This window comes from Rhineura floridana, chromosome 3 (assembly GCF_030035675.1).
Source record: "Rhineura floridana isolate rRhiFlo1 chromosome 3, rRhiFlo1.hap2, whole genome shotgun sequence".
NCBI lineage: Eukaryota > Metazoa > Chordata > Lepidosauria > Squamata > Rhineuridae > Rhineura > Rhineura floridana.
Window position 1 is genome coordinate 124571434 of NC_084482.1, and position 12919 is coordinate 124584352.

At 40.8% G+C, this 12919-nt stretch overlaps 1 protein-coding gene across 7 annotated transcripts in view; it reads right to left on the reverse strand.

Moving 5' to 3' along the window:
* The window catches only part of USP4 (ubiquitin specific peptidase 4), a 60136-nt gene extending 49140 nt beyond the window's left edge, over positions 1-10996 (reverse strand). For 6 of the 7 annotated variants that reach the window (XR_009761445.1, XM_061617754.1, XM_061617753.1 and 3 more), the window contains exons 1-7: positions 10761-10993; positions 10262-10389; positions 8608-8738; positions 5911-6037; positions 5205-5350; positions 4564-4625; positions 460-603 (exon numbers count right to left, since the gene is read on the reverse strand). Coding sequence is in view for 5 of the 7 variants with exons in the window: in XM_061617754.1 (XP_061473738.1) it covers positions 460-603; positions 4564-4625; positions 5205-5350; positions 5911-6037; positions 8608-8738; positions 10262-10389; positions 10761-10978 (956 nt within the window). In the remaining 2 variants the exon portion in view is untranslated. Of the gene's footprint in view, positions 1-459; positions 604-4563; positions 4626-5204; positions 5351-5910; positions 6038-8607; positions 8739-10261; positions 10390-10760 lie in introns of all 7 variants that reach the window. The other variant, XR_009761444.1, reaches the window with a different exon arrangement.
* Positions 10997-12919: the final 1923 nt, after the last annotated feature.

Consider the following 12919-nt stretch of genomic DNA (forward strand, 5'->3'; position numbering starts at 1 on the left):
GTTGGACTCGATGGTCCTACAGGCCCCTTCCAACTCTATGATTCTATGAATTCTGGGGGATATCGTCATTGCCGCTTTACAGTTCAGAATTCTTAGTAATGTAACAACATTGGTAAGATATCTAAGTCCAGTATTAACCAATGGATCATACTGGCCCTCAGGTACATTACAATCATTATATACCATAGTGGTTTGATGAACTATACTATGTGGCTACTGTATGATAAAGTGCTATTATGGAAGAATTCATACATCTTAATGGAATAGTAACTGGCAAAGAAACACTAGTGGCTCATGAGATAAGCTAAAACAGTATAAAAATTACACATAGCTAGCCTGCAAACTGTGGAACCATAACACCCTCCAGGACAGGACCTTACTTAATAAAGAAGAGAATGTATAAAGGTATTCGTAGAAAAGAAGTTATATAAAGAACAGAAGACACATTCTTGCTCTTACCCTTTGCCAAGGCTGGAGCAGTTCAAGCTATAGGAGTTATTGCTATCACCATTTACAATGGTTGAAGAGGCAACTATTGAGGAGCAAGAGCTTGTTGATGATTTTGAAGAGGTAGCTAGATTTCTGCTTGTTGCAGTGCTTGATCTGGGAGAAAGAAGTAGTAACAATACTATCAGGGTTTTGTTTTTGCTTTTGTTTAAATTCTGAGATTCTGGAACTGACTTTTTAGTTTAATTCACTATTTTAACCTGTTAAGTATTTCTGGGTTTCCAACATAGAAGGTATGATTGAGGTGTCACAGGTTCAAAAGGTGGACTGTTTATGAGACTGGCAGAGTGCTAGATTCCTAGCTCCACTGATTCTGTATGAGATTTTCACATTGTCAAACGCCAAGGAGAACTTAAAAGAGATAGTCTGAACTCTACTAGGCAGTTTCTAACATTGCACAGCACATCATATGATGCCCCAAAGTTCGGATCTATGCTCTGATTACGAGATCTCCAAAATCACTGCTAGGAGAGACTCATACTTGAGAACCAGGGTTTCACTCATACGCAATCATGGTAGACAAGTACTAGGACAGAAAGACCACTGATCTTACCTGGTGCAAGGCCACTCCTCAGTTTCATATTTGCATGCTTATAGGTAAATTAGACAGATTTTCCCTCCCAACAGAAGGCAACCAACAGAATTTTCCTTTTAGGACTAAAATTAACACACTACAGAGTTCTCAAACCTTTTTCATCCACAGATCACTTGAAAATTGCTGAGGGTCTCGGCAGACCACTTCATGATTTTTCTGTCTGTTGTAGCAATTGTGTTACAATATAAGAAACAACAGAAGCAATAAAAATAAAAGTAAAAATCAATATTAATATTTAATGTAATGGATACACAGTGGACCACCTGACTGAAACTTGCAGACTACTGGTGGTCTGTAGACCACAATTTGGAAAACCCTTGCCTACTGGATCATATGCATTGTGTTCTTTTTTAAAGCAAGCTGAAGTATAATTGACATTCCTTGGCATAATCTGCCATTGATTTGTAAATACAGTTTTACTACTTCCAGTAGTAGTCAGGGGTTAACAAGATCCAATAACGTCTTTTTTTCTAAGAACACCTCTGCAATGTTTCTTGTTTTTGCTTATATCTTTCTACTTAAAGAGAAGGTGCACTTCAAGATCAACTACAGAGCCCTCTGCAATACATTTAGGGTGAATAGTACACAGATAAATTATTCCCTGCTAAAGTATGGCTTGACGTTTGCCAAAACTTTCCTTCTTTGGATATAAGAATTATTTTTGTGCCAAACATAGCACACAATTTCACATACTCTGATGGACCCAACTCTGCCAGCTCAATTCTGTGGACATTAGACAAGCTACCAAGCTGCTGGGGGAGTTCACTCAGAGATTTGGCGCTTGATGTCATCACTACACAATATCCCCCAGCTCTCTCTTTTTCATCTGATTCCAGGGAGGCTGTGAGGATTCTGAACCAGCATCTAGGATCAGTGAAGGACAAAAAGTAAACTAACAAACTGAAGCTTAATCCAGACAAGAAAGGTACTCCAAATCAGCAAAAATGCAGACCAGGAAATAGAAGAACTTCAGTCTGTCTGGGATGGGATCACACTTCCTCCAAACCAGGTTCACATCCTTGACGCAAGCTTTGCTACTTTGACGTTCAAGGTGGCAAACGTGAGGCAGGGGTGCTTTTGCCCAGCATATGCTGGTAAACAACTGTACCTATTCCTCTAGAAGGCAAATCTGGCCATTATGGCACATGCCTTAGTTGCCACTCCAGGAGTAATGTGCTCTAAGGAGGCTGATATCAAAAAGTATCCAGAAACCACAACTGGTGTAAAATGCTGTAGTGAAAGGTATGAGTGCAGAAAATTATTTACAATATTTTACTCCTTTGCTGCTCCAGTTGCACTGGCTACTAATCTGTGTCCGAGTTTTATTCAAGGTGCTGGTCAAATAATTGTGACAGCAGCAGCTGCTGATTAAATTTAAAGGGACAGTGATCATCTTTTTGTAGGACCTAAATTCGGAATCTTTGAGAAGGAGGTGAGAATTCTGCCCTTTTACTCTCAAGCTCCAGAAGGCTAAGGTGAAGTATCAATGGGACTTCCCTTTGACTCACTGTTCAAAGGGAAAGAAAGACATATACTGTAGTGATTAAGAAGGAGGCTGTTTGTCTGCCTTCTGCATTAAATTCACAAATTAAAATTTTTAGACATTTTGAAACCATGGGAAAAGCCAGGTTCCCCCGTTTTGGGGGGTGAGGGGCAGGGGGAACTGAAATTTTGGAAAAATGGAATAATAGGCAATACTAATTTTTAATCACCCTTTACAAACTGAAAGTCTCTTTGTTACTTTAGGAACATAAAATGTATTATGTATAGCTTGGTTTGCCAAGGGAGAGAGACAACTCAGGTGTTTTTGATGACCTTTTACCTGCCTTTCAAATAATTGGTGGAAGATAACCCACTTAGTGGTATCTTTGTGCCCACTTGAGAATATCATGTTCGGTATATTAAAAGTACAGTTTATTCTGACAATAATTAAAAATTTAATTTACTTTTTATTTTTTTGTTACAAATGGAGCAACAGGCTGCTCAACTGTAAGGAACCTAGCATCTTTTTGTTTTGCCAGTTTATGAGGAGCAGGCAAAAAACAATAAAAAACAATACGTTCTTGACCAAACTAATTTTGTCAGGCTCAAAATAGCATTTAGTTTCTTTACATTTGCAAACAATTTTTGTTTAGTCAAATGAAGGATCTACTTGCACAATTTTATCATTTTATGTGTCTTCTCTAAACTAAAAACTATGGTCTTCACAACAAAGTCAACTTGAGCTTTTAGCAGTATCTCTTTTCACTAGACTGTTGCTTCTACACTTAGGTCATTTAGAATTAGTTTTATTTGCCCCAATATCATTACTGCACTGAGTTGTAATGCCTGATACATTGGTTAAATTGTAGATGAATTTGCAACAGATTCAGTTCAGAATGAAACAGTGCTTAGGACAGTTCTTTACTTTTTTTTCAAACCTAACTGAGCATTTCACTACCTCTTAAAGAAAGACAGTATTATTCTGATTCTTATTTTTACCGTATCAGAATAATATTGTCTTTCTTTAAGATGTAGTGAAATGCTCAGTTATGTTCTGATATGGTAAAAATAAGACTCATTTATTCAAGAATGTATAGATGGAAATACAGCTTGAAAGCATGCTTCTGGTACTAGTTTTTCAAGTCAGTAATTTGCTACTTTAATTTAAAAGATTACTTCTAAGAAGTTCTAGAGCATTTTCTATCCCACTGTTCAAGCTGAAGGCTCTCAGAGTGACTAAGGGCACAATCCAACTCAGGGGAAGCTAGCATAAGTTGTGCTGGAGCAAGAGAAGCTGGCATAAAGTTCTGCTTCATCCAATTGTCATTCAGGAGCCTCTGGGTTGGCTGAATGCTGGCTCAGCTGGGAGCTGTGCACAGGGACCAGAAAGTAAATGCCTGCTCTCCCAAATACCCCTACTAGGGAGTAAGCCCTCTCCACTGACTTCTATTGCAATTATTTTCTTAGACTGACCTTTTTCTCGGCATAACTTTTCCCTGGATTGGAACCTTCTGGAGCACTCCGAAGAGGAGCCGGATGCAGCCTAAGTCCCCTCCCCTCTCCTCAACACACCCCTTTTTTGAGGCTTACATCAGCTCTATTTGCACTGGTCTCAGCTGAGCCGTCTGGATCCTGGCTGAGCCAGCCTGGCCTGGCTGAGGGACTTATGCTGGTAAAGCCTGGCTAAGCTGCAGATCTGCCACATCCAACTTCCCTCAGCCTGGCATAAATGCAAGTTGGATTGTGCCCTAAAAATTTTAAACACAACAAAATAATAAACACACTGTAATAATAACAGAGCAGAGAAAGAAGGAAAATAAGCCAGTGTCATGCCAACTTAGAGACGGGAAGAGGTAGAGACACCTCCCAGACCCAACATACGAACAATTTGGACATCACAAAACCATGATTTGAAGATCACGTTTTGCAATGTTTAAACTGAGCTAGAATGGAGAAAGTGAGAAGAGAGATACACTTACTTTGTCAGAGAAGATTGCCTGGGCCATGTACCATCTTCATTCTTCACTTCTATTAACACTACCTGGAAAAGAAAAGGTTAATAAAAGTAGGCAGAGGCAATGATACCTACTAGATCTGTGCTTTCTTTGCTTGTATTTTTGTGCAAGGAACCAAACAAGTGCTCCCAGGACAAAAGATTCCCAACGAGTAATTCAAACAATGCCCATGCAAGCACCTCAGGGATGTATAGGAACCACCAGCAGGCTTTTGGCTCAGCAGTGTCTACAAGAAGTTATCATTTAAGGAATCAACATGTGCACATAGGTGCAGTTCACACTACCTATGGCAAGTTGTGATCACAACTTTTTTTAGGCCACTAGTATTGCAAAAATCACACAACACCATCAAGAGCTGCCATATGCAAGTGCCTTTGTACAAGTGCTGATAGGCTGTGAATCCAGTAGCACTTCCATGAGGGCTAGGGTTTGGCTGAACTTCGCCCAATACGCCAAAAACCAGCTCAGGTTTCGGAACATTTTGTATGACTATACAATCACATTATATCTTTTTTTTAAATTGCATTTTTTCAACAGCCCAGAGGGTGAGCAATATAACACAGAAGGTTTCAGAAAATAACTGTCAAAGTATTTGGACTTCTTACCTGTCCCAGATACAGCCCCGCATCTTGTATAGTACTGTCAAGTTTGCTTAGCTGCTCATAGGTATTACTCATGTATCTGCTCCACAGCCTAATTTCTTTCCCATCAGGAACACTAAATTGCTTTCGCATTTCTTTTTCGATGGTAGCTGATAAAAAAGAGACAAAGTTCTTACATTTTGGCTGGGGGGTGGCAAAAGCAGGGAGAGAAATGGCTTGTTCAAAGTGCAAATAATGGCTTATTCACTAGTGCTAAATCAACTGAAAGATGCATGCCCATTCTGGATTTTACACTAGTGACACAATGTATGCATAATGGTTTTCTATAAAATTTAATATCTGGCTACAACTGTGTGGCGTGAAATAGCTAAATATTCTCACTTTAATTAAAAGATAAGGAGTTATTTCTGTCTGCTGGCAGGATTGTTTAAATAAAAAGGGCAGCACCTAAAGCTCAAGAGTAACTGCCAGTTCTAAGGACAAATAGTGAAATAGTGGACTATTTAGCAATGATTTGTAAGTGTCAGAAAAGCAGAAGCATTTGGCATTTCACAGGAAAACAAGAACTAATTTCAGCTGGCTGTGAAAACAAAACTAGAAAAAGAAAAAAACCACCCCAAAGCATGGTAAAATATACTTATCCCATTTAGTTATCTAACAGATTATTACAGGCCAAGACATCTTGTAGGACTAGTAAACAACTACTTACCAACAGTGTCTGCTTTGCTGAAATAAGAGCTCACAAGATTAGCAGGATCACTGTTCTGACACAACTTCAACTCCAAAAGGTAAACTTCTACTTTACAGTGCTTCACAAACAGACCATACTCCACAACCTATGAAAAAAAGGTTTCCTGTAAAACAGGTACTGCAAACTATCAACAAACATTTTACTAAAACTTCCACAAACTGAAGGGCTCCTGCTTCAAAGTATCCATATGTTAACCTGACAGATGACAGGATGGTGATCTACAGTTTCACATAAAACAGAAGCCCTTGGTTATAACTCTAACTGTGGCAAGGTAGCTTCAGATAATTCAACTATAGCCTAATCCTGTTTATTTGTAAATAAGCTCCACTGACACTAACAGCACACCTACTTGTTTATTTATAAATATCATAAAAATATGCAGGCTGGCTATGCAAGTTATACTTTCTTCTTCTTCTTCTTCCCCATATCCACTCGCTCAGATCCAAACAATGAAGGGAAGAATTAGGTTTTCCAAGACCTCCTTTACTCAAACTGCCCTCAAAGCTGCTCTGGAAAGTTGGGGTAAATTCTGGGACAAAACTGGAACATCCAATACCTCAACAAGATGGAAGTTCCATTTTGACAGGGGAGCCCCATAACACGATTTTAAAATCTTACCACAACAAAATAGGATTTCCCCGAAAGCAGGAGGGGTGAACCTCAAGCGTGGAGGCTGAACATGGCCCTTCAGGCCTCTCTATCTGGCCATCTAAACTGCCCATAGGCCACATCCCTCACTGATTTTTTTTGCCTGGGTGCAATGTGTCTTTGAACTCTGATAATGCCTCTTGCTTGTCTGGATAAAGGATAGAGGTGTGTGTGAAGAAACTAGTGTACTGTACAAGTGCAAAATTTGCTTCTGTTGGTTTACCCACCTTTGCCTCTGGCCCCGCTCACTACTGGCATATGACATTTGGAAGGTTGCCCAAAACAGAATGCAGCCCTTGGGCTAAAAAAGGTTCCCCACCCCTACTCTAAGATCTCCGCCAAGCAACCTATTTATTAAGCATTCATCTTTATTTGTTTGAACATGGCTTATGTGGCCATTACGATTATATTAATTCTTTATTGAGCATTGGTTGAGGGGCAGTTATACGACAATGAGCATTCATCCTGCTTTACTGGCAGGGTGTTTATATACCTTTCTCTTAACTGATCAATTACCCCACATTTTTTAATACATTTTACCAACACTTTCCAAACCATGAGAAATCAGATTCTTTTATAAAAGTGAGTTTGTTGTGCTAGGGCAACAGAGTCTTTTAATCCACTTTAAACCTGAATTTATAGCATGGACTTGAGTCCCTCCAACAAAAGAGTGACAGTCTGAAGGTACTCTCACATCAACACACAGTTCTTGATTACAAGCACAAGCATTATAAGCAGCACTAATTTGCCTTTTTTAAGGAAACTGTTTTCTAACTTGGATCTTGGAGGAATTTATATGCTGACATTCCAAATGTACACATCTAGAATACATTTATCCTGTTATCTGTAACTTAGTGACGCCTAATCTACTACAATTTTAGCCTCTTTTGTGTCTTCCAAATACAAGTGTCCTATGACATTTAGTCAATTTATAGACAAAAAGCTGTTTTATTATTTGGCTATAAGGCTACTCCCATATGTTTTTAAGGATCTTAAGATACACACATTATTTTTATCCCTGCATCCTAACCTTGGGGTTGTATCCAACAAAGTTATCCCATATGCACAAGGATTTCTACTTGCACAATGGAACTTCCCCTCCCTCTCATGTGCCCTCCCCTCAATTTGCTCCAAAGGGTTGGGAGAAAACCAGAACAGGGAGGGGAAAGAGGAAAGATGAATTTCCACTGTGCAAGTGGAACTCCTTGCATGAATGAGATGATTTTGCTGGACACAATCTCAAGTTTAGATTAACTGTGAAGTGCCACAGAGAGTAGGTATGCTAAATTTATATTCTTTTTCATCTGTGGGCAGTGCAACTTATTCTTTTTATTTTACATTTACACATTCCTTTAAAGACATATATGTAAGAAATCACATGTTGTAGTAGTAATATGGGAATATTTAACCTATCTTCTTATTTTGAAAATGAGGGCATTTTCACATGTTCCTTTCTATAAATTTCGTTTAAGATGCTCTCAGGCTGCGTTAGAAGGTACCATCTATCCTTGACTTCAAAGTTATCCATTTGATTCAAAATACAGCATACCAAGCATCTGTATTGTATCTGAAATCCTGCCAAGTTTCTGAAGTCAATATATACTATTGCTTCCACTAAAAGAAAAATTCCTGGTAGAAGGGATAATTAAGCCAAACAGGCACTACTATAAAAGCAAAGTCTTGTGCAGTATCTTTTACCATAATATCGCACAAGCAAACACTCATGGAACAGGTCTTCTCCTTCGCCTCCCCCAACTGCAAGCCCCCACCCAATCTGCTCTCCTTTAGATCTCCCGCTCTTCCTCTCAGCAGGAGGAAACCTTATAGTCTTCAAACCTTATACCTCACACAATATATCCTATGCACCAGTTAAAATGCCCCCTAGATATTCTTTATATTGTGCATTGCTCTGAGAAGGTCAAGGGAAAATTCATGGGGGTTCACGGGGTTTGGGGAAGTGGCTTGATGCAAGACAGGCTAAGTTACATAAGAATCACAAGCACTTACTTTTCTCACAATTGGTAGCTGTCCCTCTATACAGCCATACCAATTTACTAGTTTATTCCAGGCTTCAGTAGGCACTAACACATAATCCAACTCATCAATGAGATGCTCTTTCAGAGTCTGAGCTTCTGAATCTAAAAAAAGGAAGAAAAGATGACATACAGGAAGGCAAGTAGTTCTCCGTGAAATCCTGCATAAAACAAAACATACCTTCAAAATGGCAGACAAATTCAAACCGTTGGAAAGTCTCTGTACACAGGTAATTTAAGTAGCCATATCAAAGTGAGCCTCAGAGAGACGCAAGGAGTATTATTTCACCATCTAATTTCAGGCATCCCCTTCCAGCAAAAAACAGAATTTCAAACTACTACTCAAATAAACCAGCAGACCAAGTATTTAAACCTTCCTCCAAAAGGACAATGCAAAACTGGAAGACAATTTCCTTACACTACCATGATCCAGAAACTTCAAGAGAAGCAAACTCAGATTTTTTTATGGCAGTACAGAGACTTTCTAGTGATTTCCTAGACTTTGAAGGAGCAAAGAATATTTATTTTTGCTGGTAAATTTATATAACTGTACTGAGCAACAACATTTATTACTTTAAATCTCTTAAAGGGGTAGTCAGGTGTTATTTCCAGCTCAGGACTGTATTCTGAGAGAGGGGGGCAACCTCACGATTGTATGTTCCTTCCACTGCTCCTGCTGCCACTGTGAATTTCCTGCAACACAGGAACAAGAAATTCCAAGGTCTGCTATCTTCTGCGTACTTAGAGAACAACAGATGAAGTAGGCTTCAAGTTATCATCTTACCAAGGTCAACTTTGTGCTGCAACAAACGTATATCTGTACTGAGCCAAAGAAATTGGTGTGGAGCTCGACCTCACAGGGAGAGGAAAAAACTTGTTCAAACAAGAATGTTGTTCAGCAAATAAGCCTAATGATCTGAAGTTCTATGACACAATAAAAATGTACTGCTTTCAAGTTGATTCCAACTTATGGAGACCCTATGAATAGGGTTTTCATGAGGCTGAGAGGAAGTGACTGGCCCATGATCACCCAGTGAGCTTCATGGCTATGTGGGGATTCGAACCCTGGTCTCCCAGGTGGTCATAGTCCAACACCTTAACCACTACACCACACTGGTGCTATACCAAGCTAATAATGAGTTGCAACCAACTGATTTAGCAGCACAGAAACAGATGGACTAGTTAACTTTCAGTTTCCATTTACAAAAAATAAAGAAGTTTGTTTTCAGTCTTTGGTATAGCTCTAGTCAAGTGAAAGAATGGAAAGAAAGTAGAACTACAGGAAGGGCGTGGAAAATCAAGAATGAGACATTAATTTAAGGGTGGAACCTCTTAGCTGTATTGCATTGTAACTATAATTGAGGTAATTGCTGATGGGGCAATCATGCTATTTACCATCATACCTTTTCCAAGGCAAGTAGCTTATCATACAGAAGAACTAACCTCTATTTAAGAATCAGGAAAGTACATGTGGAAAACACTTGAGCAAGGTCACACACTCAGACTGTCAGAACTTACTCCAACAAGCAATACATGACATTTGCCCTCCTCTACTTTTTCAGTCCTTCCCAAAAGGATACATCCAAATTCTACCATCCATCCCAGTTCCTTCTTCATGCCACTTTTACCTGCGAATAGGCCCAAGTTATCAATCGGTCCTGGAAAGAGATTGGGCTCTCCAACGTTGTACAGGTCCCAACTGTCGAAGCCCACGTATTTCTTCCATTGTTTGAACCACCGGCTGTCAATTAGGAACCTATAATAAAGGATAGACGCTTTAAAAGAAAAACAAACGAGAATAGGGAAAACGATAGAAAAGGTGAACAAAGTTGCTAGAGTGGACGGAACAGAAGCGTGACTCAGCACCGGCACCGAGAGGGCCCGAACGACACCGAGATGGCCTCCTTAGCTATCACGACCCAGGCAGTGGATGCCCCTGGGGGCAGCTCGCGGCTGCTACTGGCCCGCGCCCCCCCCATCCGGACCCGGCCGCGTTCGAAGTACAACAGTCCGAGCGCGAAGAGGCCCCGCTAGGCGCGCTCGGCCTGGCTCTAAACCGGGCACGGAGGGACGGAAGGAGCCGCCACGGCCTCCCCACGACCGCTGACACCCCCGTATCCTTCTCACCAGGACTCTCCCGGTCGCAGAGCCACCCCCAATAGTGGCATGAGTTCTGCCCGCTGCGTCCCGGCGTCCGGCCTCATGCCGGCATTGGCCGCGCCGCCGTCTAATCCCACTTCGGCTGCCGCCATGACAGTAAGTGCTTTCCCGGCCAGCCGTCCGCAACCGTGGAGATCCTTCCTGCCCAGCCGCACGCACAGAACGGCACTGCGCAAGCGCGACATTGCCTTCGCCGCTCGCACGGTTGAGAGCGTGAGACGGGGAGACAGAGGCTAAGGTGCTGAGCCTTGTTGATAAACTGGAGTGGGTGCTTTGACGCTGAAGAGGCAGACTTCCATTGGAAAGGGAAAACGCGCGGTGTCCTGCTGCTCAAAACCTCTGGTCTGCTTTTTCAGTTATCCCTGAAGGTTTGAGGGTTGTATGCTGTGGCTCAAATTAGGTTGAGGTTCTGCGAAGGAATCCTTGATTCATTCCATAGACTATAGAGACATAAGCGGGCTGGCCTACGTAGCTTGCTTTAAGAACATAAAAGCCCTGCTGGATTGAGACCAAAGGCCCAACTAGTCCAGGGGTGGCTAACTTGTGTGGTCCTCTAGATGCTGTAGGACTACAATTCCCATCATCCCTGGCCATTGGCCATGCTGGCTGCAGCTGATGGAAGTTGGAGTCCAACACCTTATCCCTACCCTAGTCCAGAATGTGATTAGCCCACAAACGGGCATGAAAGCCACAGCCTTCCTCTGCTGTTGTCCCCCACCTTGCAACTGTTACAGTAAGGCCCCGCTTTTCGGCGGCCCGCAAATACGGCGGCTTTCAATTAGAGTAAGGCCCCACTCATATCGCTCTTATTCCGCTTTTACGGCGTTTTTCAGGCATCAGGCGCCATTCTATTGAATTAGTTCCGCATTTAGGCGGAAATCTGGAACGTAACCAGCCGTATGAGTGAGGCCCTACTATTCATTGGCACACTGCCTCTGAACATGGAGGTTCCATTTAGTTATCATGGCTGGTAGCTGTTGAAAGCCCTTTATATACTTGAGCTAGGGTGGATCTTAAATCGCAGAGATTAGTTAAATTTCACAAATGCTGCAGCTGAAGGATTCAGTGTTCTTTGCTGGTGCACCTGCATCTGTAAGGTTTTAGCTGTTATCCTGCCCTAGCACTTTATCTCTTTCTTTGGACATCCCTCCTTAAAACCAGATTAGGCCTGCAAAGCCTTTGAAGGGAACATGAGCTGCATTGTCAAGTAACAGGACAGTAACATATAGCAAACATATTTATTTTGTTGTGAAATTCATACCAAACAAAAATCTAGTTTTAGTTAGAAATTTAAAATATTTTTGAAAAACCTATTGATCACTATCAACCTGTGATATTTTCTAGCTGGTCCTCAGTCTGTCCTTTATCACCCTTGCATCTTATTTACAGCTGAGGTCAAACCCTGCTTGTTTGGAAGTCCTATTGATTTCAATGCGACTTACTTCTCAAGTTAATGTTGCTAGGAGTTCAACCTTATAGTTCTACATTCTGGCATTTCTAAATGCTGTGCAGTCCCAGCTACTATATTGTTGTCCATGTTCAGTATTGGGTAGGGTTGCCATATTCCAGCTCCACAAATCCGGGCAGGTTAATTTGCATATTATGCAAATTATTTGCAAATTATTTGCATATTAATATTTGGATTGTCCAGTTGTTTTGTTTTTGTGCCTAGGAATTACCACCAAAAGCTGGGGAAAGATGTGAGAAATCTTTTTTTTAAAAGCAACATTTTCAGCCTTAAATGCCTAGACTCTCGTTTCCAACACTATGGAGTATTTATTGATTAAGAGAATTTATATCCTGCCCTTTTGCTGTTAAAAACATAGCTCAGCACAGCTTACAGATATAATAAAAACAATAAAAATACACAATCAATATAAAAACATAATAAAAACACAAAATAGCAACAAACATAAAGTAAGTCAGGGCAGCAGTACGGTTAACCATATATGATATATTTCAAAGATGTGGTGGGTGGAGAAAAACAAGAAGCCAAAATGTTAGGAAAAGGAGTCTTTCACGCCACATGCTCAGTTCTAAATACTGTAGCAGCAAGTTTTACAAGTTCCTCCAGTATTCCACTGGTGCAGGCACTCAGACATTCAAAGTATCTGTATGTTTCTTAG